Genomic DNA, 27,850 nt, shown 5'->3' on the forward strand with positions numbered 1-27,850 from the left:
GAAAGATATAGCAAGTCTGAAGCAAAGTTGATAAAATGGGATGAGCAGTCAGGCACACAAATGCCAGTAAAAACAAGTTGAACCAATAGTCTATTTCAGTCTATTTGCATGTGCTGCATTATTTAAAATTGTATTTTTCATTTCACTGCTCCAGAATATTTATTGGTACATACAGGATTTTAAACTTTGCCTATTAGGACTAAAGTCTTCATTTTATTTCTCAAGGAGAGACCTAGATACTGTATGAGCATTCATATTTTCAGCTATACTTGCTAATAGTAAAATTACAAGTTCCTACACACCATTTATAACTCTGTTAATGCAGCCTATGCTACTTTGGCAATTAAGCCTGTCAGGAATCTGTAAAATATTTTGTATTTTGCCTACATAGGAAGCATTTCTTCAATTGTGTTGAAATAATACCATAGCAAAGGGTTCACCTTGTGGTTAAACTTTGGTCTGTTTAACGAGTGCTGTTCAACTGAAATACCTCTCAAAAATATTTGTGTTTTTCACATTTAGTTCCAACATGTTCCACTTTACCTGGAGTGGGCCCCAATGGATGTGTTCTGTACTCCAGTTGCAGAAAAGAAGCAGAGCAATAAAGGTAACTAAGAAAAGTTAGTGGGATGTTCACAGTATGCTTGTGAATATTTATACAACTAGTCACCAGGTAAAGTTCCGGTCAGGGCAAGAATGTGTTCGCTACCCTTGCTCTTTCACTTTGCTCTCTTTTCTCTTTTGTCATTCTCCTTTCTCTTGCATTTTGTTTTCCTGTTTGTATCACTTCTCTTTCACATTCTGTCTTTCCTTCTCTTTTATCTCTTTTTCTTGCTGTCAGCTTTTTCTCACTTTAGAGTCTGCACCAAACATCAGCCACACATTTATGCCTGTTTTCTACATTAATGCCATATTTTTATTCTCTCCATATTCTCTTCAACTCCCCCCCACCCCAACGTTCAGATTGCACACATAGTCATCACTATAGGCAAGGATTTAACATAGGTCTCTGATGCTGTGGGGCAGTGACTCTACTGGCTGTCTAGATGTGCCATGATACTATTTGCAACCACCACCCCGCACCCCAGCACCTATCTCTCCCGCTTGCCTCCCTGGCTTGTGAATTTCTAAACTCTGCTTTCTTGTTTTCTTTCTTATTTACCATATTTCCATCAAAAATACATTCACATGATTCTACTTAGAACAATAATGTTCTAATCATTGATGTATTTCAAAGATAGGATTTGATCTAATGGGATAGGCCTCGCAGCTTTGTTCTGCTGTCTGCAATCACACCGCATTGATGCTCCACTTCTGAACTTACCTGATGTAGAGGCAGAGGATGTTTCTTGTTGGCCCAGAGCATCCTCTGATAGGTAGCAAAGCCTGTGCCATAATTTTGCCGGCTGTTGAAGCTGTAAGGGGTTTTAAATGTCTCTGGTTGTCGCTGATATTCAGGAACATTTTAACTCTGATATAACTGAAGTAAATCAAATGCTTTATATTTTAATTCTTTGAATAATTTAAATAACTGAAATCACTCAAAAAAAGTTAATTAAAAATTTTAAATAACCTAGAGCAGGATCTGAGAGCCATTTTCTCAAGACTAATTTACACCATGGGGAGTCTGTGGTGAAGCATCCTGATAGGCATTGTGCCCACTAATGCTTATTAAGTTAAGGATTTATGCACTTGACTCTTGATTCAGAACTGTTGGCATTAACCAGCAATATCTGGCTAGTAGTATGTTAAGGTAATTAATTCACAGCAACAAGATCTGTTACAAGCAACTGTTACATACCTGCTTGAATTAATCTTTTCTCATGGGAAACTATTACTTCTGTTTGGGCAGAAAGTTCAGTCTGATTTATAATTAGCATAATTGGAACAAAAATCATAGGGGTGTATATCATTAAATTTTGTATAAATAAACTTTTTTGGTGTAGATTCTCAGTTACAAATCCAGATGTAATAGCCTGTTTACTTGAATGCCTGTTTAATCATTGTACTTTAGTGCAGAAGGTAAATGACTCAAGCTTTAACCCTTTCATAATTGCTGACATGACTTTGGAATAGATCATATCACTTCACGTAAAAATATGGCTAAATCAGAAATGGCTTCATATTTTACTATTGTGAAAGTTAATGACTTGAAGAGCATATTGAGCTCAAAGGTTATCTGAAGCATAATGAACTAGGTTTCAGAAAAAAATTGTGTAATATTGATGGCGGTTCCCAATAGCCATAATTTTCAGAATTTCAAAAATGAAGCCAGGTGACTACAATGTTTTGCATTTGAAATTCCATTTCTGAATTTTGTGTATATTGAAGATAATCCATGGTCTTTTTGAAATTAGAGCTTGACTGTACATTAAATCCATTAGTGCTTCGCAGTTGACTACAAGTTAAAATTTGAAATATTCAGTGTCCACACCCCACAGTACAAAAAAGGTTGATGTAAAATATGTAATTTGTCTTGCATAGATGATGTCGCTCTTCCATTAAGTTAAATTGTAAAGTTTAATTTGGTTAATTTACAAAGAAAACGAGAAGCTGTGAATTCCTGCAGCATCAGTGAGCATACAGTTGTAACTGATGACAGCTTTCCCATTACTTTATCAAAGCTTTCTGACACTTTCAAGAATATACAGTCCTCTTAAGTTAATCCATAAAACAGTTGCATATCAATGCAAAACTAAAATAGAAACACATTTATCATTAATCATTCCAACACCTGTAGCTGCACATCAAGAATGAAAGCAAGTAAGTCCATAGCAGACCAAGGCATACTTTTATATTGGGTGCTCAGTAGGTTTGAGCTCTGTTTCTCACCTGGAGCATGAGAATGAGATTAATTTCAGTTTCACCTTTCTATTGGGAGCTCTGTAATGCCTGGCATTTACAAATAACAATATTGTTTTGCACATTTTGTTTGCTGTCATGGGCATTCTTGATTTGAATTGCTGCACAATTAGTAGTCATGCATTCAACTGCCAAGGCTCTAAATGCTGGAATTACTTCCTGACACCCCTCTCCTTTGCTCTCTTGCTCTGTTCTAAGGTGTTCTTTCAGTTTGACCAAGCTTTTGATCACCTACCCTATCCTAATATTTTCTTCCTTTACAGAGCTTGATGTCAATATCAGTTAGTTTCTTGATTAAACCTCCTGTGAAATGCTTTGGATCATTATAACAACAACTTCCTTTTATGAGGAACCTGTATGTTAAAATTCCACAAGGTGCTTCACAGAAGTATTATCAAAGAAAAGCATGATAGATCCCTGTAAAGTGACATTGGGTGACCAAAAGGCTCGGCAAAACAGTTACAACATTAAAGGCACTATTTAAAGCAAGTCTTGGAGATACAGTTTTCGATGGGTTGATAAGATGTCAGCAGATTGAGTTGTTGAATTTGTGTCCCATTTTTGGAGCCAGTACACAGCTACCATGTTCCTGTTCTTGCAAATATGTATTTATAAAATAAATAATACTTTGTTGTGAGTTGCTCTACATGGAATGTGCTAGCATAGACAAGCAGCTAGAATTCTGGATCATTGAGGAACTTCAATTCAAGTATTTCAGTATATCTGGAATTTTTTTAAAATATCTATTGCCCGGAATGATAGGCACAAAACTACTGGAATATCATAAAACCCAACTCGTTCACTTATATTCTTCAGGGAAAGAATTCTGTCCTTTCCTGGTCTAGCCTATATGTGACTCCAGAGGCAGTGTGGCTGTCTCTTAAAAGCTCCCTCATTCTGGGGGTAATTAAGGATGGACAACAACTGCTGGTGTTTGCTTCCTATAAACAAATAAACAGTCCAACTTAATTCATTCCTAAACAGGAGTTCCAGAAGTTCCTTGTGGCTTTGTAATTAATTATACAGCCTGCTTCACTGATGAAATAAACTTCTGATACAGTGTTCTATCTTGCTCTACAATACACATTTTGTTTATAACAGTAGATTAAGTTTTTAGTTTCTGAAAATATTAATCAGAGGCAATTCTCAGTGCTACGAGCCATCGAGTAATATTGCTAAGCAATTGTTAATATATTACCCAGGATTATATAAACACTTTAATCGTGATCATTCCGTTTCACGTAGTAAGGTATTACATGAATTATTGCAAAATTGGATTTGGTCACATACTTTTGCCACTTGTAATTTATATTGATCCAATGATTGCATAAAACAAATATGTACAAAGGCTGATTTCAAGGCAACAGGAATGAAGTAAGTGTCATCATTCCATACTAACATGAATACTGGCATTTCTTTTTGACCAATTTCCTTTAGAGACCTATGTTAAGATTATATTTTAATGTTCGCCTTCCACCATTCCATTTAGACCATACACTTCGATGGTCCTTGGATAGTGTGCGAGCACACTTGCAAATATTTTGCTCTCGATCTAGCTAATGTTTTACTCTGAGTCCTATTACCCAGTGCAGCCATTCCTGATGATGACACACTGATACCCAATATTTTCATGATCTCACTACTTTAAACTTTTTCTTAGACTGTGCTTCCGTGATCTGGTGTAATTAGTAAATGATCACTGTAATTTTGCACATATTGATTAATATTTAGAGAAAATGTAGATTAAACGTTCTGCATCGTAAGTTCAGCCGTGAGAAATACTGCTTGTCAATACTTTGCATATTTTGGCTGATGTAGATAATGTAAGGAAAGATTTGACATGAAATAGACTCTTGTTACAGCTTGCAATGTATAGGTTTAGAGCTAATGAGCTATTGAAATAAAAATTTGCAATAATTTGCATGACTAAAAGTAATTTTGAATTAAGCATTTTTTACTTGCACCGTTAAACAAAAGTAGAACACTAATATTTTGGATCTATTCAGTGGAAAATGATTGATCTTTGTAACCCCAAATAATATTTAAAATTCTCGTATCTTTCACTCTGAGGAAGTATAACATACAACTTTTTGAAACTTCTAAGTTATTTTGATCCAATTTCTTAAAAATTAACATCAGAAGATGGAAAATAGATATTGTGATAAAAGATGTGCATTGGGGATAAAAAAGCATTCAAGTCTTAAATGGTTCAAATGCTCTGATAAAATCGAAAATGCACTTGTAGAGAGAGGAACAGAGTTGATATTTTGGGTCAGTGATGTTGCTTGGCCTGAGGAGCATCTCCAGCGTTTTCTGTTCTTATTTCAGATTAAAATGTTGCATTCTTTATCAATTTCTGGAGATATTTGTAATAGGAAAATAAATTTCTAATGGAATGTATATGAGTAAGTCCATAAAAATGTGTTACAGTTGCCTTCAACCTTTTATTTTTCCTTTTCATCTAACTTCTTTAATTTGGCTTTCTGGTGTTTTCAATTTTGGCTACTACTTCTACTCCTGTCTTTGAAAGCATACAATATTAAAGCATTTTTATTATAAATTACCATGTTTAGAAAAAATGCTTTTATTAATAAATCCAGAAGCATCAAAAGAATATCTTTTTGAGATCACCTGAAAAAATATGAGGGGGAGAAATGATTTATGTTGTCCAATAGAACAACATGCATGCTGTGTAAGTCCTACGTATGACTGTATTGTATTACTGGCAGGCTAATACTAATCCCAGCACTCTTTTCTTTCTTCTTCAAGGACATGACTCATTTTGAACTTCCATGATTTTTCATACTATGTATAAGGCTGCAACAGTGGCCTTTGGGGGAGGTGAGCCTTGAGCTTTGAGAATGAAAGCAGCAATGCCAATCTGGCTACTAGTCACCAGGGAGCTATTATCTTACTGTGCTGAGACCCAGGCCCTGTGATAATGAACTTCAGGGGAATGCTTAGTGAAGGCTGCAGTTCACTGATAATAGCTTTTGTTGTGCAGGATGTGCTTTGCATGCAGAAAGACTCAGAATTTTGTAGCTCAAGAATAATGTAACTGCTTTTTGCTTTGCGTGACTGCATTTTATCGTACAAGCCACAGATGGAGGTGCATTTAAATCTTTTTGCTGATGGATTAACTGTCAATGATTTATTAATTTCCCCTGAGTTGACAGAACCTTCCTTACTAAATTTAAGGAGATGAAATATTTAAAATTTGCTTTGGCTTGAAATAAATGGGAGAAATTAAAAACACTTGATTGTTCAAGTCAACCTTTTATATCTGCAAATTTTTAACAGTATTGGTATGTGATGCACAAATGTAATTTTGATACGTGTTACAAGTATGGAGAGTATTTGCTTGGGGAAATTCTGGCACTGAATATTTTCTTGTGTGCGTATATAAAAAGAGCTCTTGTACATTCCGAGAAAGTGAATTTTGTTTTAAAACATTATTATGTTGCCAAGTGCGTTCACAAGGTCATACACTAACAAAGGGTATCGACCTATGTACAGTTTTACCTCATAAGGTGATACCTCATAAGGAATTGATTTGGTCAAGTTAATCAACACACGTCACCTGTGATTGAAATGTACTACTTAAAAAGAACTGATTTGTAACATTGTTCTCAATGTATTTTTGCATTTATTATTAACAAAGTGAATCATATTTGTATGCAGACTTCGGTAATTTTGAACACAGAGGCAAAAGAGCCATTTGAAATTTATTTTTAACTGTAGTACCAGAATACCTGCAGGAAAACACAACTTTGGCAGCAGATGCAGCAAACAATTGGTAAGGCAAATTGACATTAAGTAGTAAAGGAAAGGAGTGTAGTCTGGCTGTACAGGGCATTGATGGGACCACACCCAGAATACTGCACATACAGGTCCTCCCCAGGTTACAATGGGGTTCCATTTCCTGTGAACTCTTCATAACCTTGAACAGTTCAGAAATGTGACTGGGAGCTATGTTCCCACATGGCAGAAGATGTCTGCAGCCCCACAACGGCCAGCAAATCCACCTTGCCAGTCTCCTAAATGCTTGTTCTGGTGTAGTCTTGGTCTCCTTATTTAAGGAGAGAGATATTTGCATTGACGGCGATTCAAAGAAGGTTCTCAAGGTTGATAAATGGGATGAAGCAGTTGCCATTGAAGAAAGATTGTACAGATCAAGTTTGTATTCATTGGAGTTTAAAAGAATGAGAGGTGGTCTTATTGAAACAAAGTTCTGAGGCACCTTGACAGGGTTGATGCTTAGAGGATAACACTCATGAGGAATCGAGAACAAGAGGGCCTCCATTCAGAATAAATGTTGCCAATTTAAGGTGGAGATGAGGAATTTCTTTTCTGAGGATTGAGAGCATTTGGAGTTTGCTAGCCCTCAAGGGCTACAGCGACAAATCATTGAATATACCCAAGAGAGAGACGGATTTTTGGTTTATAGATGGTTGTGGGGAACAAGCAGCAATGTGGAGTTGAGGCCAGTATCAGATTAACCATGATTTTGCTGAATGCCAGATCAGCCTGGGAGGATAACAAGGCCCACTTCTGCTCTTTCTTATCTGCTTGCACTCTTAACTGGTGCAACCATTGCCCTTGATTGCATCCCTCTCAACACAGCTATAAAATGAGTTGGTAATACTAAAAGGAAAACAGGAAATTCTGGAAATCTTTGAGCAGTCATGAGGATATAATGGAGATGGGGGGAGGAGGGGTGGTGGAGAACAGATTTAATGTTTCAGCTCAGTGAAATTTCAGAAGAATTGGAGATTTAGAAGTCAAACGTTTTAAGTTGCAGGGAAGGTAGAGGGGTAAAGAGATCAATGGTATTTTACTGATAGATGGAGACTGCAGGTGCTGGTGATCCTGCCTGAGAGGGGAACTGAAGGGGATGATGCACTTGGAGAAGTTCTGTAGATGTACAGATATGAATGAAAACAGGAGAGAGGAAAATGAAGCAAAATAAAAAGGCTGAAACTTTAAGACACAAGGTGTGGAAGCAAAAGATTGCAGATCCTGGAAATCTGAGATAAAAAGAGAATGCTAGAAATATTCATCAGGTTAGGTACCATCCATGGAGAGGCGAACAGAGTTAGCATTTCATGTTGATAACCTTTAATCAACACAGGCCAGTTCTGATATAATCTGCAAATGCTGGTTATCTGACAGTATTGAATTCACTGTTAAGTCCTTAGGGCTGTAATGTGGCAAGTCTTCTGACTTAGCAAATTACAACCTGAACAGTTTCAGATAACTCCATATCTGTTTCTCTGTATTTCCTGAGGGCCAAATTGTATAGCTTCCCCAAATGGGCACAGACATTGCAATTTACACATCAGCTGGTTATTGAAGGAATGCAATTATTTTAGCTTAGATCATATCTCAGAGACAACATGCATTGTTGGCAAAGCAATGTGGTGGCCAGTGGCACCCAGCAAATTGTGAAAGCCTGCACAAAATTCTCACAAAATTGTGTGCTTGCTCCTCAGCTTGTTTTCTGACAAGAGAATTAATCATAGTCAGCTGCTGTGGTGTAGAAAGCATCAGCGACTTTCCTTATTCAAAGTGGTTGGCAAGCTGCAAGGTGTTACAACTATCACGAACTCCAGCCCAGAAGGATCTAAGTGCATAAAAATTTGTAACACAATAACCTTTTTAGCCACTGGCTGTGTGGTGCTCACCCTGCTCCGAGGTTGCAGATATGCGTGATGCAATGACCTGTTTCAATGAGGCTGGCCTTGCTGAAGGCAAACATTATTCAAGTCTTACCTGCAGTATGAATAATTTGAGGTTTTGGTTGGCATTTAAAAGTTGTCTGCCAGGGAACATTAGATGGTTCAAGTTAAAGATCTGGTATTGGTTTATTTTTGTCCCTTGTACTGAGGTACAGTGAAAAACTTGTCCTGCATACCGATCGTACAGGTCAATTCATTACACAGTGCAGTTACATTGAGTTAGTACAGAGTGCATTGATGCAGTACAAGTAAAAACAATAACAGTACAGAGTAAAGTGTCACAGCTACAGAGAGAGTGCAGTGCAATAAGGTGCAACGTCACAACAAGGTAGATCGTGAAGTCATAGTCCATCTCATTGTATAAGGGAACGATTCAATAGTCTTATCACAGTGGGGTAGAAGCTGTCCTTAAGTCTGGTGGTACGTGCCCTCAGGCTCCTCTATCTTCTACCTGATGGAAGAGGAGAGAAGAGAGAATGTCCTGGATGGGTGGGGTCTTTGATTATGCTGGCTGCTTCACCAAGACAACGAGAGGTATAGACAGAGTCCAAGGAGGGGGGGCTGGTGTCCGTGATGCGCTGGGCTGTGCCCACAACTCTGCAGTTTCTTGCGGTCCTGGACAGACCAGTTGCCGTACCAAGCCGTTATACATCCTGATAGGATGCTTTCTATGGTCCATCGGTAAAAGTTGGTGAGAGTCAAAGGGGACAAACCAAATTTCTTTAGCCTCCTGAGGAAGTAGAGGCGCTGGTGAGCTTTCTTGGCCGTGACATCTACGTGATTTGACCAAGACAGGCTGTGGTGATGTTCACTCCCAGGAACTTGAAGCTGTCAACCCTCTCGACCTCAGCACCATTGATGTAGACAGGTGCATGTACACCACCCCCTTTCCTGAAGGCAATGACCAGCTCTTTTGTTGACATTGAGGGAAAGGTTGTTGTCATGACACCATTCTACTAAGCTCTCTATCTCCTTCCTGTACTCCGACTCATCACTGTTTGAAATACGGCCTACAATGGTGGTATCATCTGCAAACTTGTAGATGGAGTTAGAGCAGAATCTGGCCCCACAGTCATGAGTGTATAGGGAATGGAGTAGAGGGCTGAGGACGCAGCCTTGTGGAGCACCAGTGTTAAGAATAATCGTATCGGAGGTATTGCTGCCTATCCTCACTGATTGCAGTCTGTTTGTTAGAAAGTCAAGGATCCAGTTACAGAGGGAGGTGTTGAGTCCTAGGTCTCGGAGTTTGGTGACAAGCTTGCTTGGGATTATTGTATTGAAGGCAGAGCTGTAGTCAAAAAACAAAAGTCTAACTTAGGTGTCTTTACTATCCAGATGCTCCAGAGCTGAGTGTAGGGCCAGGGAGATGGCATCCGCTGTAGACCTGTTCTGGTGATAGGCGAATTGCAATGGGTCCAGGTTGTCTGGGAGGCTGGAGTTGATGTGTGCCATGACCAGTCTCTCAAAGCACTTCATGATGGTGGATGTCAGAGCCACTGATTGGTAGTCATTAAGGCATGTTACCTTGCTTTTCTTTGGTACCGGGATGATAGTGATCTTCTTAAAACAGGTGGGAACCTGAGGTTGAAGCAGGGAGAGGTTGAATATGTCCGCAAATACTTCTGCCAGCTGATCAGCACAAGATCTGAGCACACGGCCAGAGACACCATCTGGGCCAGGTGCTTTCCTCGTGTTCACTCTCCAAAAGACTGATCTTATGTCCTCCACTGTGATCACAGGTTCAGCTGCATTGGAGGCTGTCAGGGTGGATGGTGACAATCCACTTCCCTTTTGTTCAAAATGCACATAGAATGCATTAAGTTCATCAGGAAGGGATGTGTTGTTGTTAACTATGCAGCCCATCTTCGTCTTGTAGCCTGTTATGGTATGTAAGCCCTGCCATAACTGACGGCTGGTCAGGGACTCTATTTTGAGTCTGTATTGCCTCTTGGCATCCCCGATAGCTTTCCGAAGGTCATACCTCGATTTCTTGTACAGATCAGGATCCCCAGATTTGTGTGCAAGGTGGTAGAGTTATCTTAAAGGAAGAGGCTTTAACAGCCTGTGTGCAAATAATTGATAAAGGAAATGATAAATGTGAGAGGTTAGATGTGCATTTGTTAATTTTTTGGTGGTAAACATAGGAGAAAAGTGAAACTGGGCAGACTGTTCATTCGGTTTTTGAACTTGTAGTTTGTGGGTGATAATTGAATTTTGGTGTCATAAGAAACATTCCTGAAGGAAAATATCAAACACAGCTTGTTGTCTTTCCTTGACTTCTCATCTGAAAGGATTTGTAGATCATGGAATGAAATTTTCAAGTATTTCTATCCTCTTCACAATGTTCTCCTCCCTCCTTGTCACTCAACTAAACAATTTCTTTAGCCTGGCATTGATCATCATTCTGAATATCTTCTTTGGTTCAGCAATATTTATGGCTGATTTTAACCATGTGAAATTTTCTTGAGACGCTTTTCTACACTGAAGATGCAAGTTGTTTTAGTTGTTGAAGTAATTGTACTTAAATATGATTAAATGTCATGGCATATTTGCTTTGCTGTGCAAAATCCAACACAAAGAACAACTGGATGTTTTCCACTTTGTTCTGAACAAAGTAGATATGCACTATAAATTTAAACACCACCATGCCCCATTGGGCACTGCTGAACTCGCATTGAAGTCATTCTGACCTGAGAAAGGATGGCTTCAATTGATACCTGAGACTCTCTTGATAAAATTTAACTGGCGTACACTGGCATTTCATAGAAGAAAATGCATCAATCAGCAAAAAGGTAATATTTGACTCTGCTAAATTTAGTGTAAGCAAGGAAGTTACAATTAACATTCCAAGGGTAGTCTCTATCAGCCAAGCAATGTTTAACTCTCCTATTATAGTGCCTCCTTATTATTTGAGGTTTCAGTATACAAATATTCCAAAAATTTTGACCAGCATGCCCTCCTTGTAAAATTTAAATTTCAGGTTTACTTTTATAGTATGATGTTCTTTAGAATTCAGTTTGTGTCTTTATGGAGGTTTACTTGCAGTTTTGTTTGGTTCAATAAATTTGGAACACAAATGCTGATATTTTATAGAAACATTTAAGTATTATTCATGCAGGATATCTTAAGACTTGTGTTACAAAAGAGCCAAGCTTAATGGTCATTAATGCATTACAACCACATTCAAGGAAGAAGCTCAGTAGATAGATAGTTACTTTATTCCTTTCATGATTGTTGCCAAGGCATCCTCCAAATATCGTGCAAGCCTGTTACAGGAAACATTGTGCACACTTATGCTCATTATTACTGACAAGATCGAACTGCAATGTGTGACGGTGTTTTGCCTAATAGTTGATGTGTAAACTGCACTCCCTTACTAATTTTGCACTTGTTTGTGAGCAGCGGTGGTGTTTGACAGGTGTGGAATGTAAAAGAAACTTTTTTTTTCATTACTTTATATAATTATGCACATTTCATAAGCTAAATCTTGCTCAGTTCTTTCGGCATTGTATGGCTACAACTTCAGATAAAGTTTGGGACAAAAATATGAGGGAGGGGGTTTGTTTTGCAGGAATCGGCTAAAATGACAAAGATTGGTCAGTTTAATACAGCAGAAAAAACAAAGCACTGGTATATCCACAACTTGCCATTCATTTTGACAAATAATTATTAGAAAATAACAATAAGAAAATGACAAATTGGAAAAAAAATGTTGTCTTTTATTTTGTAGAAGATCAAGATGACCTAGCAATAAATGAAGATGATTCAATGATTCAAGAGGAAGAAAATGAAAGTATTCCAGGATGCACTTTATTTGTCAAAAATCTAAATTTTTCAACAACTGAAGAAAGTTTGAGGAAGGTAAGTGTTCTTCTAGCTTTTGAAAGGCTGAGTTAGTTGGACTGGTTTTGCAGTCATTGGTAAATAACCAGTGTATTGATTCTGTTTGCCTACAGAATTTCTGTGAATTTTACACGGGAGCATCCTGTGATTAGAAAGCCATTTTGGCATGGCACTCTCTGCAGGGGAATGGGGACCCAAGTCAAAAGTGCAAGCAGTTGCTGATCTCTATAACCAACTGTATCGAAGGATCATTATTTAGCATGGTAGAGCCTGAACCAGGAAATATTTGTTAAAATACTTAAGATTAATTTGAAGCCAAATCATGAATGGACAGTGAACTTGAGAGAGAAAGAAAAATTATGTTAAGAGAGATCAAACTGACACCTTTTTTAAAAAAAATACTTTTTTAAACTTGTCTCCATTTAATAATTAAAACTTTAAAGGATAAGACTTCCCTTTTATAAAGGTTCATTTTAAAAGAAAGAAATTATTAGGGATCAAAAGATTAGTTGCACAAAAATGGACAAGCACAATCTTCGCTGACAAATTTAATGTAGCTTTTGCATAAAAGCAACATTGTCTGTGTACTGCTCCAACTATTTCAATCTCAAGATATCAGGAGAGGGCAACTCAGCAGTGACTGCTCGAGTTCTAAACTAAACTGCATGTGCACTTGCTTGAAGTTGGTGTTCAGTCTTAATCATAAGTGATTTTTTTAGAATGGAGGTACAAGATTTTAGTGTCAGCTTAGTTGTGATTTACTTAATGGAGCTTCTGGGCAAAGTATGACTTCTCATCATAAGATTAGACTGAAATGCCAAGGATTATAGAATGTTCAAAAAAGATATTTAATGATCCAGACTAAACCTTCTCCATTTCAATCTATTTTGATTACTTTTTCTGGCCCTTCAGTATACTATCTCTCTCTCCCTCCCTTTTTCTCTCTCTCTCTCTCCCTCCCTTTTTCTCTCTCTCTCTCTCCCTCCCTTTTTCTCTCTCTCTCTCTCTCCCTCCCTTTTTCTCTCTCTCTCTCTCCCTCCCTTTTTCTCTCTCTCTCTCTCTCCCTCCCTTTCTCTCTCTCTCTCTCTCTCCCTCCCCTTTTTCTCTCTCTCTCTCTCTCCCTCCCTTTTTCTCTCTCTCTCTCTCTCCCTCCCTTTTTTTTACTCTCTCTCTCTCCCTCCCTTTTTCTCTCTCTCTCTCCCTCCCTTTTTCTCTCTCTCTCTCCCTCCCTTTTTCTCTCTCTCTCTCTCCCTCCCTTTTTCTCTCTCTCTCTCTCTCTCCCTCCCTTTTTCTCTCTCTCTCCCATAGTTTATCAGTCAGATGGTTTCATCAGCAGATTATTGCCACCATAACCCTGACCTCAGCCTATTGGAAATATTTATTTTGTCTTGCCCATCCCTCCCTCAGCTTCTCTGAAACTTAAAACTAACTTGTTTTCTCTCTATTCCTAATTCTGAGAAAGGGTCTTTGACCTGAAATGTAAATTCTTTTTCTCTTTTGACAGATGCTGCCTGACCTATTGTTTCCAGCATTTTTTATATCAGATTTCCATCAACTGCAGTTTCTTTTAGATTTTCATAAAAAAGACCCCTTTTTTTTGACTGAATTCATGGAATCAAGTGTTCATTCTGGTTGAACAAAAGCATTGGTGGTTAATAACAAAGGAATATGGCAGCGTGAAATTTCCTCAGCTACTGGTGGCAGCATCTAAACCTACTCATGGGACTGAAAATCTAAAAAACTGCAGATACTGGAAATCTGAAATATCTTTGAGAAAACATTGTCTATTAAACTATATGGAAGATAGGGATACAGCTTTAAGGCTTATAATTCCATATTCATCAGTTTTAAAGCTACTTTTTTAAAATAATGATTCACTATTTGCATGAGAAAGGGAAAGTTTTGTAGTTTTTCACTTTTAGTAAGAAATGTATGTTGCACTTTAATTTAACTTTGGTCATTGAATATGATATCTATGTTGGTCATGGATAATGAATTACTGTCATAAGTTAGGCCAATATTGCAAATGAAGGCAATTCTTATATACATTATGAGTTGCCTTTAATGTTGAAAAACATCCAAAAGAGTAGACTTTGTGCTATAAAGTATCCAATGAACTTAAGTGCTAAAAGTAGAAAAAGAGATTTGATCCCTCATTCCTGCTTGTACTGTAGCCTTGCTTTCCTGGACTAATCCCATATGCTTCAGTTTCCTTAATATTTAAAAATCTATCGATCTTTGTCATGAATATACTGAGCGACTGAGGTTCCACAGCCCTCTGGGGTAGAGAATTTCAATCATCCACTACCCATCCAGGTAAAGAAATTTCTATTCTGTCCTTAATGGCTGACCTCTTATTTTGAGACTCTGACCCCTGGTTCTGGATACTCTAGCCAAGGGAAACATCTACCCTGCCTAGCTTCATCAGAATTTTTTATGTTCGAATGAGATCACCTCTCATTCTTCTCAACTCACAAGTCTAGTTCCTTAATTTCTATTTATGTAACAATTTTCAATAATTTCTTAACTAAAGTGATGTTTCAGATTTTGTTTTTCCATTTGGAAACTTATTCTAGGCACTCTAGATTAAGACAGATTTGTTAACTGCATTGTGTTGTAAATGAATGAAAAATCAAGAAGTGAATGAAAGCTTTTTGATATTGTCTATTGTAATTGTTCAATAACTGAACAATGTAGTATGAAGTAATAATTTTCCACCCAGTGGAATATTTAAGTGTAGCAGAAATAGAGTTCAGTACGTAATAAAGTTCTTAGAGCATTTATGATAATATTCATCTGCTATGCATATTTAACCTTACTGTATTTGAAATACCTTAAAAACATTAAAGATCAAAACAATAAATAAGAAATATTTAGTGTTTTGGTCCATTGTTTCTCACATGGATGTGATGACAAAATATGTGCTTCTACAAATCTCTTCCTCCTAAACTAAACTTTATTTTAATATTTAATGTAATCAGAGATACCACGCAAGCACCACGGGAATACCTCCCTAGTGCTGACATATTTCCCTTGTATCATTTTTACTTAAACACAAAATCAATGATGACATTCCAGAGCAGTGCCGTGAATAATATACCTGTAAGGATGCCATTTTTCAGCAGTGACATTAAACCAAAGTCCCATCTTTGCCCCGCCACCCCCCCCACCCCCCCCTCCCCCCGATGAACATAAAAGAACCATGACATGAAGAACAATATTGATCTCGGCTAACGACACTGAAAAACAACTTTTGGTCCCTATCTCACAGATATTTGTACTGTCATTATTAATTCAAATTCTTTTTGTACAACAGGGATTTCACTTCTTAAGTACTTAAGTAGGTTATAATGCCCTTTTGTCACATTGTGATCATTTAAGATGCTGTATAAATTAAGTTTTTCTTCATTATAAGAAAATTTGGAATGATACAATGTTAAGGCAGATAGACATTTAAATATCTGATAATTTGAAAGTAAAACTTCTAAACACCTGCCCCAAAACAATGTTTATTAGCTAATACATTAATTAGCATAATAACAAATGCTTAGGTAGTTAGAATCCTCCAGGTACTTAGTATTTCCCATTCTCCCTGAATTTTCCATGTTTGATTGGATTAGCCATCACCAACTAAATCTTCTAACTAAACTAATTTAACTAAAACTTAGCTTTGTTAAGCTTTGTTTAATTAATCAATCATTTTCAGATTTAATTCTCACAAGAAACCTTGTCTCTTGCTACTTTTTATTTTGGCAACTACGATAACTTTCACATGCTAACATTCAACATGTTGAAATTCTTAAACCCAGTGTTTAATATTGTGGCCAAACAGTACACAGTATGGAAGGTAAAATTCAACGCTTGATCTTTAGGGATCATCTCTAAGGAAGATGGAGAGGTGGAGGCACTTAAAGAGTGGGATTCCAAAGCTTAGGGTTTATATAACTGAATGAACAGTCACTTAGGTTAGAATGAAGAAAATTGGAGATGCATAGGAGGCCAGAATTGGAAGAGCATGGAGTATCTCAAAATATGCATTGATGGAAGTTAGACGTAAGCAGGAACCAGATCATGGTGGGGTGGGGTCATTCAGTCAGAGTTGTACTGCATAGAAACAGGCCCTTTGGCCCACAGCATCCATGCTGACCACTGTTCCTATCTGTACTAATCCCACTTGCCTGCATTAATTCCATATCGCTCTATTCCCTGCTCATTCATGTATCTGTCCAGATGCCTCTTAATTGTTGTTACTGTTCCTGCCTCCACCACCTGTGGCATTTCATTGGGGATGCAAACTACTCTTTGTATGAAAAGTTCACCCCTCAGATTCTCTTTAAACTCCTCCCTCTCACTTTAAACCTATGCCATCTAAATGTAGGCACCCCTACCATGGAATACAGACATTTATTATCAACACCATCTATGCCCCTCATAAATTTATATACCTCTACCATGTCACTTCTCAGCCTCTGTTGCTCCAGAGAAAACAGACCTAGCCTGCCCAATCTCTACTGCTAACTCAAGCCCTTCATGTCCTGTCTATGGTGTCTTTAATGCCTTGGCCACTGAAGGTAAGGCTTTATGCCTTCCTTGTCACCCTTCAAGGAACAGCAGTAACATCCTGGATTTTATGCAGAAGGCAGTGGTCCAATGGGTGGCATCCTGCAAACTATTCCTCTATTTTCCCAAGATCAACATAAGGCCCGTCATCACAATTATCAGCATTGAAATTCTGGTAGTTGTAACCAGGCTAAAACCAATTGAAATTGTTCCAGAGATACCAAAGAAGAAGTTGAGTTTGACAGTAGACTGCACCTATGTTAGTAAAGTTGATACCACATGTGGATTATCCCACTAACTGAATGAAGGAGAAGAGGCTTTGGAGCAGTCAATTTCTTGGGTGCAAACAAGTTGAGAAGAATGCAGAGATAGTTACCTGTCATCGTAGTAATAATAAATATCCTTTCATCTTTAATGAGAACCTTTTGAGTACTATGGCAATGGTGGAAACTTTGATAAAGAGTTTCAGATGTTGACTTACTGAAGAGATGGGCCTGGATTTGGGAGCTGGCCACATGTTCAGCGATCTTGGAAAGAAATGGGAACATAGTTTTTGAGGCAAGTGGGTGGAAGGAATGGCTTTTTTTTTAAACTATCAAGAATTCTTAATAATGGTTACATACAACCAAGCCCTGAGTCAACAACACCTTCATTGTTTAAGTCCTGAACTCTTAGATATCAACAGTATAAAAGGAGGCCAAACAGCTCATTTTGTCCCATGCAGCTGGAAAAGAATTATTGATACTAATCTACGATTCCAACTGCCTGTAGACTTCTGGTTGTACGCATAGGATGCCCAGCCAGCACTTTTCAAACTGTGATGGTTTTTCATTCTACCACTCTTTCAGGCCAAGTTCCAGAACCTCCACCAAGATGGTCCTTTGAGTGTTTTTTTTTTCCTAATTATAATTATAATCTTAATATCCCTAATTATTGATCCCTTTGGAAGGGAAAATAGGTGCTTCCTGTCTAACCTACATTAGTCATTCATAATTTTATAAACCTTAACTGTAGCGGTTAGCGTAACGCTTTACAGCGCCACTGAGCCAGGTTCAATTCCGACCACTGTCTGTAAGGAGTTCTCTCTGTGTCTGCATGGGTTTCCTCCGGGTGCTCTGGTTTCTTCCCACATTCCAAAGACGTACGGGTTAGGAAGTTGTGGGCATGCTACATTGGCGCCAGAAGCGTGGCGACACTTGCGGGCTGCCCCCAGAACACTCTACGCAAAAGATGCATTTCACTGTATGTTCCGATGTACATGTGACTAATAAAGACATCTTATAATCTCCCCAAAGACTGCTCTGAGGAGTAAAAGAAATATAGGCTGGAAATTCCTTGATCTGATTTATATTTTTCTTTCAAAATGACTGTTGCCTGAAAGTTTGCCCGATGAGGAGCTACGGGCAATTTTGCACAGCTTTGAAGATATTATCACAGGTTCAAGAAAATTAAAATGTAGTATAAGTAATGGTATAAATCATTCATGCCATATTTTCCTGAACTTCAATTGTGTAAAATGGACCACAACTATACACATTCCATTGAAAGGATTCTAGGTCAATGTTGAAGTGCAAATCACTTGTGATTCTATGTGAACAAGTTAACAGTGAGAATACACACTGTCTGTAGCATTTAAGCAGCTGGTGCAAAGCCCATGAGTAAAAGACAAAGCAAGCTCTGGTTTGTTATGCTGTATTTGCATTTTATCTTCCAATAAAAAAATTCACTGGCCAATATACTTAACATTTTATTTACTACTTTAACCTTCTAGCTCTTCTCTTTTATCATTTTCTCATTTTCTATTGCCTTTTGTATTCCTGCATAAGCTATGTCCAATTGTCTGCCCCAACCTTTTGCTACACTGAGCCCTGAATTTCTCTTCTTCAGATAATCTGTAATGTAAATTCTATTATTTTCCCTGCTCTCGGCCACCTATCCAATTTCAGTCCTTAATACACCACTTGTGATTCTCCTCAGCCCTTTACTACTTGCATTAATTTATGTGATCTTTTATCATTGCTGTAAATTATAATCTTGCTATGCGTGTTTGACTTTTATTTTTGTCACATAATGTAGCTTTTGCTAAATATACAAATTCCTATTAATAAATTTAGAAAGATAATTCTTGCTGGTAACTGGTTATCTGTCAGTTGAGCTTTGTGCATTTGTCTGAATTGACAAAGTTCCACCATTTCCTGCTTTATAGCAGCATGCATGATCAATATAAAACTGCCTGCCTGCTCATAACATCATAAAATTGTCATTGTCTAATGCAGTTTAAAATCAGCATTAATGAAAAGTGTGAAAGAGCTGGGTTTTTTTCTTTACAATCTCTATCTAACTAACTGTCTTCACTATTTAGTTTCCTGAAGTTCTCTGGAGTCTCCTCCAAATTTTTTTCTGAAAAAGGCTGTTTTAAATATCAGAAAAGTTTTTAAAATTTCTAGAGATACTGGTAATCTGAAATAGAAACAGAAGATGCTGGAAATGCTAAGACCAGCCACTATCTGTAGAGGAAAAGCTTGTATCTTGGGTTGATAAACTATCATCAAATCATCATTGCATCGAGTTAAGTGCTCATGATGAATTCCGCTTTGTTATTTGTTTCCCACTGCCTCATCTTGGACACTCAGTAGTACAGAATGCAAATATTTTATCCTGCTAACAGTGAAATAAGATTTTGGGTATAGTCTGCATTGATGGGGAATGACTGTGAGAATGTTATCTACAATTAAGTGCAGACACTTTTGCTGGAAGCTACAGCACACAATTGACTGATATTTGAGATGTCACCAAAAATGGAAGTATAAGTGTTGTACGTTTTAATTGGCGTCCACGAGATTCTGTGGCAGAACTTTGCATCTAACTCATAGTCCACTTTGTGTTTTTTGGAAGGAGGATCAATTTGACAATATACATCTCTTTGAGGATCTTGAGTGAAACCAGACATTGATATTTTCAATTACTTATATACAGTAAAGGCACAAAAGCTAGAATTACTAACAGCCTAGTTTCTGAGACTACTATGAAACAACAGTGGGCTAATACTTTACTTGTTTAGAATGCAGGAAGCATGACTGGTGACTTTTGTGTGTTTGATAGCCTACTATGCTAAAAATCATTTTGACAGCTATAAAACTATTAGACATGAAGACCTGGCTATGGTTTCTTCTAATCAATATTCCTTTGTTAATTTCAAAATTTAAAATCTTCACTGCTTTACAACTTAAGAGGAACTTTAATAAAACAACTTAAATTTACCAGTAGATGCTTTTCCAGCAGTAATGTGATGCATTGCTTTGCTTCTGGAAAACCACTTTGGTTGCATTAGACCTTATTCTTGGGATTTCCAGGTATATCACAGCTACAGACTTATTATCTGTTTGGATTTGTTGAGATTCAGAAGTGAAATGGCACATTTGCATGTTAATACACTGGCAGAAAGACAAGTAGCAAAACAAAGGACTGCAGATGCTGGAATCTAGATGAAAAAATATCAAGTTGCTGGAGGAACTCAGCAAGCCAGGCAGCATCCGTGGAGAAAAACAGTCAACGTTTCGGGTCAGGGCCCTTCTTCAGGGGAAGCACAATATAAAGGAATATAGCCCAATATATAGAAAGCTCCTTTTCCTATCTTCAGTCTGTTTTTCTCCACGGATGCTGCCTGGCCTGCTGAGTTCCTCCAGCAACTTGATAATTTTTCCAGAGAGACAAGTGAACTCCTGTCTCTATGATATAATTTTGGAAACTTTCCAGAGACAGCTCTACAAAATTGAACATATTTCTAGTGCTATACAAACTACAGTAAATCAGTATTGGGGGTCAATGTTCAGATCATTAAAATGCACAGCAAGGAATGTAAGATGATAAAGCCTGTTGTCATTCTCCAGGTAAGTAACAGGTTTCTTTTTCCACCATCAAAATTGCTTTGACCTCTGGCAACTGCACCACAAATCTTCTGCTGTGCCACCTCACTTGTGTATGGTAAATTCCATCTCCATACTCACCATCAGTTTCTTCTAAATACATTTGAAAATAATGGTGGAGGAGTCCATGAGATTCTATGAAATTGACTGGAGATAATGGCTTTTATATTATATGCAAAACCAAGATCTTTACCACACACATTTTGCCAACAGTAATGCTTGATGAGCTGCTCCTCTATGTCCTCTGGATATAGCTTGAAATGTATGATTACTCTGTTATGCTTGCCTGTCATCTGTCGAAATGCCAACTATTTTTTTCCCTTACAAATCCAAAGATTCAGTCTTATCCTGAACATGAATCTACAAATCAATGCCTATTGTTCGCATATTAACTTCTTGCTAGTCCTGCAATTTCAATATAAGCCTCAAACACATTCAGCACAGCACGCAAAAGTATTACTATCTGAGCTGTGTTTGAACAGTAAGTGGTTTCATCTACTGCCAGGGAGAAGTACATTTTATTTTTGCCACATCTTTCACAGATATAAAATTTAATTTCCCAGGCACATGATGCTAGATTGTTGCAGGATTCCAACAGACTTTTGACAGAGTCTAGAGTTTCTGTTCGATACTTTTCCCATGTCCTTTACCAAGCAGTCTTTCAAAACGTTTCCAGGGATTGAAGTCTTGACAGTCAATGAAACAATTTTGTAGCTTTCCTCCGTGAATTTCTGATTTTTTTTTTCTGCACTTGACAGAAGACATTTTGCAAGGTAGAGAATTATTGTCTTGGATTTGTTTTAGTCGTGCAGTTGTCCTGTAACACAAAAATGCTCCGCAATTTTACAGGATAACTGCATGACTAAAACAATACAAATCCAAGACAATAAAACTAAAATTGAAAACTGCAACTTTCTCCCTATTAATCAACACGTATTCAACCTTCGGTATTGAACAAAGCAATATTATTGTCTTCCAAGTCTTTAGTAAGCTTGTCATTTTTTTTCTGCTGTCTACCCAGTGCTGCTTTAATTCTCTTAGATCTTGCCATTTCCTGTGTTCAGTTTCTTTACTCGGGCCTTGCCATAAGAAATAGGAGCAGAATTAGGCCATTCGCCCCATCGAGTCTGCTCCGCCATTCGATCATGGCTGATTTATTTTTCCCTCTCTACACTAACCTCTTGCCTTCTCCCCTTAACCTTTTAACACCCCTACTAAACAAGAACCTATCAACCTCGGCTTTAAATATACCCAATGACTTGGCCTCCACAGCCGAATGTGGCAATGAATTTCACAGATTCACCACCCTCTGGCTAAAGAAATTCCTCCTTATCTCTGTTCTAAAGGGACGTCCTTCTATTCTGAGGCTGTGTCCTCTGGTCCTAGACTCTCCCAGTACGAGAAACCTCTTCTCCACGTCCACTATATTCAGGCATTTCAATATTCAGTAGGTTTCAATGAGATCCCCCATCGTCCTTCTAAACTCCAGTGAGTACAAGCCCAGAACCGTCAAATGTTAATCTTTTCATTCCCGGACTCATTCTTGTAAACCTCCTCTGGACCCTCTCCAGTGCCAGCACATCCTTCCTTAGATATGGGGCCCAAAACTGCTCACCATACTCCAAGTGTGGTCTGACCAATGCGTTATAAAGCCTCAGCATTACATCCTTTTATATTCTAGTGCCTTTTCTATCTCCTGTTGTAATTTGTACCCCACATCCTGGCTACTTTTCGAAGGCCTGTATATAATATGCATCAGGGTCTTTTTACCCTTGCAGTTTCTTAACTTTACCAAGAAGGATTTGACATCTTCTGATCAAATTGTCAGATCCAGTTATTTTCGAATCCACAGGTTCTTTCAGGAGTCCAGGAATGAGTTGAAAACAACTTGATGCTTCACAAAGTTTTATTGGAAAAGGTTAAAACAAAGAAAGAGTCACAGAGCACATGGCACTAGCTTTGATGAGCCAAGACAAAGGGAACAAAAGAAAGCTCTGGCCAGGGAGAGGAAGAGCAAGAGAGAGAGATTAACAAAAAGCGACACCTTTTATACCTGAGATGAGAGATGCTCTTTAGCTAACAATAGTCCAATCAGGAAACCCATTAGATACTTGTGGCGAAACCGACCAATGAAAAAACCACATATTCACCTGATGGACGAACCAATAAGCGAGCAAGCGGCCATTCCTTGTGCAGCCACTTGAGGTGTATTTAACACTATACATGTTAAAAAGACTAATTAAAACAGTCGAATCCAACACTATGTTACTTCTTTCAAAGGATTTGATTTCATTTTTTACCAACAGAGCCACCCCACCCCCTCTGCCCACCTGCTTGCCTCTTCAATAGGATGTGTATCCTTGGATGTTTAGCTCCCAGCTGCGATCTTCTTTCAACCACGACTCTGTGATGCCCACGATGTCATATTTGACAATTTCTAACTGCGCTATGAGCTCATCTACTTTATTTCATATACTGCGTGCATTCAAATATAACACCTTCAGTCCTAAACTCACCATACTTCTTCTCAAATTTGTCACCATGTTGCTTGAAGTTACATTTTTATGCCTTTCTAAACTTGCTGTCTTATTCTTTATTCTGGAGACTCCAGTAGCCTTGCCCTTCTTGCTGTACCTGGTAATCCCTCAGGTCAGGCAATAATCGATGCTAACGCGCTAGGACCTTATGGAGCCATCAAGTATGTTATGCACCATGATTTTGCAGCACTCAAATCTTCTCCATATTGGACCCTTCAAATAAAAAACCCTTTCTTATGATGAACCAATAATGAACAGGTGATTTCTAGGTGCCATTGTAGTCAGCCAGACAAAGCAGGTTAAATGAGATGATCTCTGTATCCATCTTGTTCTTGTTTGATACAATGATGGTATGTAAAAAAAAACAAACTCCTGCCCGTTGCTTACAGATGAATAAAATTAGTGCTCATATTTGTTTTTAATTGTGTTAACTTTTGTTTTTGACACTTGTTAATACATTCCTTTTTCAAATTAACAAAAAAGGAGAGAATATTTCTTAGTGCACATGAGAAATGGATCAATAGAATTAATGCAACAAAAGCCCACAAATAATTCAGATTAGGCAGGAAAGTAAAATGATGGAGAATTAAATTCTTTGATGTTAATCACTTGACAGATTGCCAAACCTAAAAACTTTTTAACTTCATCTTATAGGATGTGAGCATAGCTGGCAAGAGCAGCATTTATCACCCATTCCTAATCCTCTTTGAAGTGTTGCAGTCCTGCTAATGATATTGTATTAGTGTTGGGTGTTCCAGGATCTAGAATCTGTAATGAAAAAGAATGGCAAATTAGGATGGTGTAAGTCTTCAAGGGGAACCCATAGGTGGTAGTGTTGCCTTGTATCCTCGTCCTTCCCGGTGGTAGCAGCCACTGATATGTGAGGTGTTGTTGGAATAGTTTCAGTAATTGCAGTGCTTTTTGTAGATAATACACATTGTAGCCACACAGTGGAAGAGGAATGTGGAAGTTTAGGGTGGTGCATTGTTGTTTGGGTTGCATTCATTCAAGCAAGCGAGAGTGTTCTATAGTACTCCTGAATTGTGCCGTTTACAGAGTTACACTTTGCAGTGTTATGTGAGTCATTCACTGCAGCATACAGGATGCTTACCTGCCAGTGTACATGTAATGCAATCGCAAAGTGAGCTTGTTTACATGTGTGTTTGCATCTATAGAGTTTATTTTGCATGTTTATAACAATTTTATGATATTTAATTATTGTTCATCGTTATTTAATCTGTTTTCTTTCAAGGTGTTTAGCAAATGTGGATCATTAAAAAGTTGCAGTATTTCAAAGAAGAAGAGCAGGACGGGTAAAAATTACTTGTGTATTTCAATTTTCAATGTAGAACTTGCTATGAAATAATTTGAGTTTGAACAAATTTTGATTTATAATCTAGTATGGTTTTGATAATGTAATTTTGCCAATGAGCCGCTAGTATATTTGAGGAAGTATAAAACAATAGATTTTTTTATTCTTTTGTTTGAGAAACTTACTTGCCATTAATGTGTTTTGAAAGTATTTGCTGTGGTGTGCTTTTAAAACAAAGTTTGCTAGATACATATGTAATATAATTATATATTTAAAAGCACTTTAGTTCAAGTCATAGCCAGCTTAAAAAAACATCTGTGTCCCATATTGCTTAAGTCTACTTAGATTCAAAATTTGTTATGTATAATAATTGCTTAGGTTCCCTTTTGGAAGTATGGTGTGCATACTGTATACAGTCCTACTGTGAATTGCTGCTGCTATAAATACTGCAATTGATCTTAATGCTGATAAGTTTTTAAAAGATTAGGGTGGGTTATCCTATGGTTTGTCAAAAATATGACCTGTTTCTTCATTAGCAAGCATATGCCAACAGTTCTGCGTTTTAAACGTTTGCAATTTCAGGTTATTCTAATTTTGTGATGTATATACATCTATCAAAATTAACTTGGTATAATGAAAATAAAAAAAAACTTGCCCTTACTTTCTTGAGCTGCTGCGTATTTGTGATTATTAGCTGAGGGAAGACCAGCTGGTTTATGCATTTCTCTCACTGATTTCGATTGTATACTGTATGGCTTGTATACAGTATGGAAATCTTGATGAAGATAATGAGAAAACCGGTGACCTTTGGTTGTGAATAATCTCTTTATGCTGATGGGCTGTATCTGAATTTCTGGTATTTTTTTGTTTTACAGGTTCTCTTCAGTCAATGGGATATGGCTTTGTGGAATATGCAAAACCAGATTATGCCAATAAAGCTCTAAAACTGCTGCAGGTAACCAGATTTGCATTGTGTTTGTGGAGTATTCTTTCAAATGTCTATTATTTCAAATATCTTCCCCTAGTCATAGAGATTGGATTTTAGAATTATTTTTGGTGCCATGGAAATTAATTCAGATTTGAAATTCTACTTTAAAATAGTATAATTATTAATTCTAACTTAACTGGCTATAATTTTTGCTGAGAGAATTCTAAAATTGAGATGGCATTTAAACAAATGTGAGAATTACTAAAGTATTCTGTTTAAAAACAAATAATCAAAGTGTCAGACTCTGATAGCTTAATATATGACTTTCATTGTTCAGTAATTGTAATGCTGGTACATGTTCAGGTTTGTAGAAGAAATTGTACCAAAACTCCATACATAGCATGAGTAAATACACACTCTGTAATATTACACACTTGCTTGAACTGAGAAAGACATTTGAAAGTTTTAAGTGGCGTGGATTCAGATTTCCCCCATGGGTGAGTTAAGAATAGTGCTTCATAATTATCTGTGATTTGTTGTAAATTCTACTGCTTAAGTATTTTTGTCAAAGAAGTTTTAATTTTATTCTGGATCTTTGGGCATGAGAGACTTTGTAATATCTGTACAGCTGCTTAAATAATTTGAGTGTTGTTCCTTGATAGTGAACATAAATTCAGCTGTTGTCTTTCTCCAAATGTAATTGATTATAGCATTAAACTTTCAGTAAGCAAGGGAGAACTTGCATTTATATAGTACCGTTCATGTCCTCAAGATATCGCAAAGCTCTTCAAAACCAATGCAATACTGTTAGAGTAGTCACAGTTTTAATGTAGGAAAATCATTGGTTAATTTGTGCATTGTAGAATTTCATAAACAGTGCTAATGACCCTCTGATCTGTTCTTGTAGCATCTGTGCAGCTATGGAATGGGTAAAGCCTAACTGAACAGATGCTGTTGAACAGGCTCTGGCATTCATGTGCTCAAAATCCATCCATACGTCCTAATATTTTAGGAGTTGAAAAGGGTTTAAGAGATTCAAAGAGTCAAGGGACTGGGGAAGAAGAATGAGCACTTAATTAGTGGAGAACATCCATGGAGCCGTATTCACGCATATTTCAGCATTCTTGAGTACTTTGGGATAGTGGCCAAATTTTGCTTGCATAGAACTGTTGCCTGCTATTGTTGCCCTTGATCACTTCAAACCCATACTTAACCTAGTGCAGAGAACCTGTCCTGCTTGACGAAAGCAGCCTGGACTCTAACAGGATTGTATAAGTGGCAGCATGCCCTCCAGTAGTGTTGTAAAGGAATCCTACCCCTCAAATGCCTTGAGCTTGGACAACTGTCAAAGCCCTGCCTCCAACTGTTCGTTTTCAAATGTCAAAAACATTCACCAACACTTCGACTGCAACTTTAATAATATTTATAATTAAAAAAATATATTTGTCAAGTAGCTGAAAACATTTTTAATAATAAATAAATGTAAAAAGCTGAAATAAACTTTTTAGTGGTGTATTTGTTTCTATCTTTAAAATCCCTGTTGAAATCAGTTGGTGCAAGAGAAGATTGCCCCATTGTAAATGTCGTGACATCTAGCCCGATGGAGCTCCATCTCTGGATTCCACATGGAATGCAGCAACAGAATGAACTGACAGATTGAGTATTTATGCCAAAATAATAATTGTACATAGTTGCCATATCCAGCTTTGTCTTCTGCTGACTGTAATTCATCTGATTGGACATCAATATTTCTTTTGGTGGGGCTGGTGGGGGGGAGGAGTTTGGAGGATGAGCTAAATTGGTGTACTCAGTGACAACTGGTGCTTGAGTAATAATCTTGAATTTTATAGGTTTGTCTTTCACAAAAATAAGCACATTCTCTTTTAACTTTATTTTTAAACTTCTTTTGAACCCGTAAACTGTCATTTACATTAAAAGTTACCGTGTCTCCATGTGCAAGTAATAATTCAGCTTTTCAGCTTGTGTGTTCTTACCCAGAAACAAATAATATGAATAAGGTAGCCAGATTTTTTTTGCAGAAGAACATGTTGAGGAGACTATGCTGAACTAGTATACTTATTAGTGCTGGGATGTTTTAGCATGCAATAATTAAACCATGATACTGTAATGCTTAATATGATTTC

At 37.5% G+C, this 27,850-nt stretch overlaps 1 protein-coding gene across 2 annotated transcripts in view; it reads left to right on the forward strand.

The window, feature by feature from the left end:
- Positions 1 to 27,850, forward strand: part of rbm19 (RNA binding motif protein 19) — a 216,903-nt gene that overhangs the window by 49,041 nt on the left and 140,012 nt on the right. For both annotated transcript variants that reach the window (XM_052032338.1, XM_052032340.1), the window contains exons 16-19: positions 523 to 607; positions 12,331 to 12,461; positions 24,719 to 24,779; positions 25,654 to 25,733. In XM_052032338.1, coding sequence (XP_051888298.1) covers positions 523 to 607; positions 12,331 to 12,461; positions 24,719 to 24,779; positions 25,654 to 25,733 — 357 coding nt within the window. The remainder of the gene's footprint in view (positions 1 to 522; positions 608 to 12,330; positions 12,462 to 24,718; positions 24,780 to 25,653; positions 25,734 to 27,850) is intronic.

Source organism: Pristis pectinata, chromosome 17 (assembly GCF_009764475.1).
Source record: "Pristis pectinata isolate sPriPec2 chromosome 17, sPriPec2.1.pri, whole genome shotgun sequence".
Taxonomy (NCBI): domain Eukaryota; kingdom Metazoa; phylum Chordata; class Chondrichthyes; order Rhinopristiformes; family Pristidae; genus Pristis; species Pristis pectinata.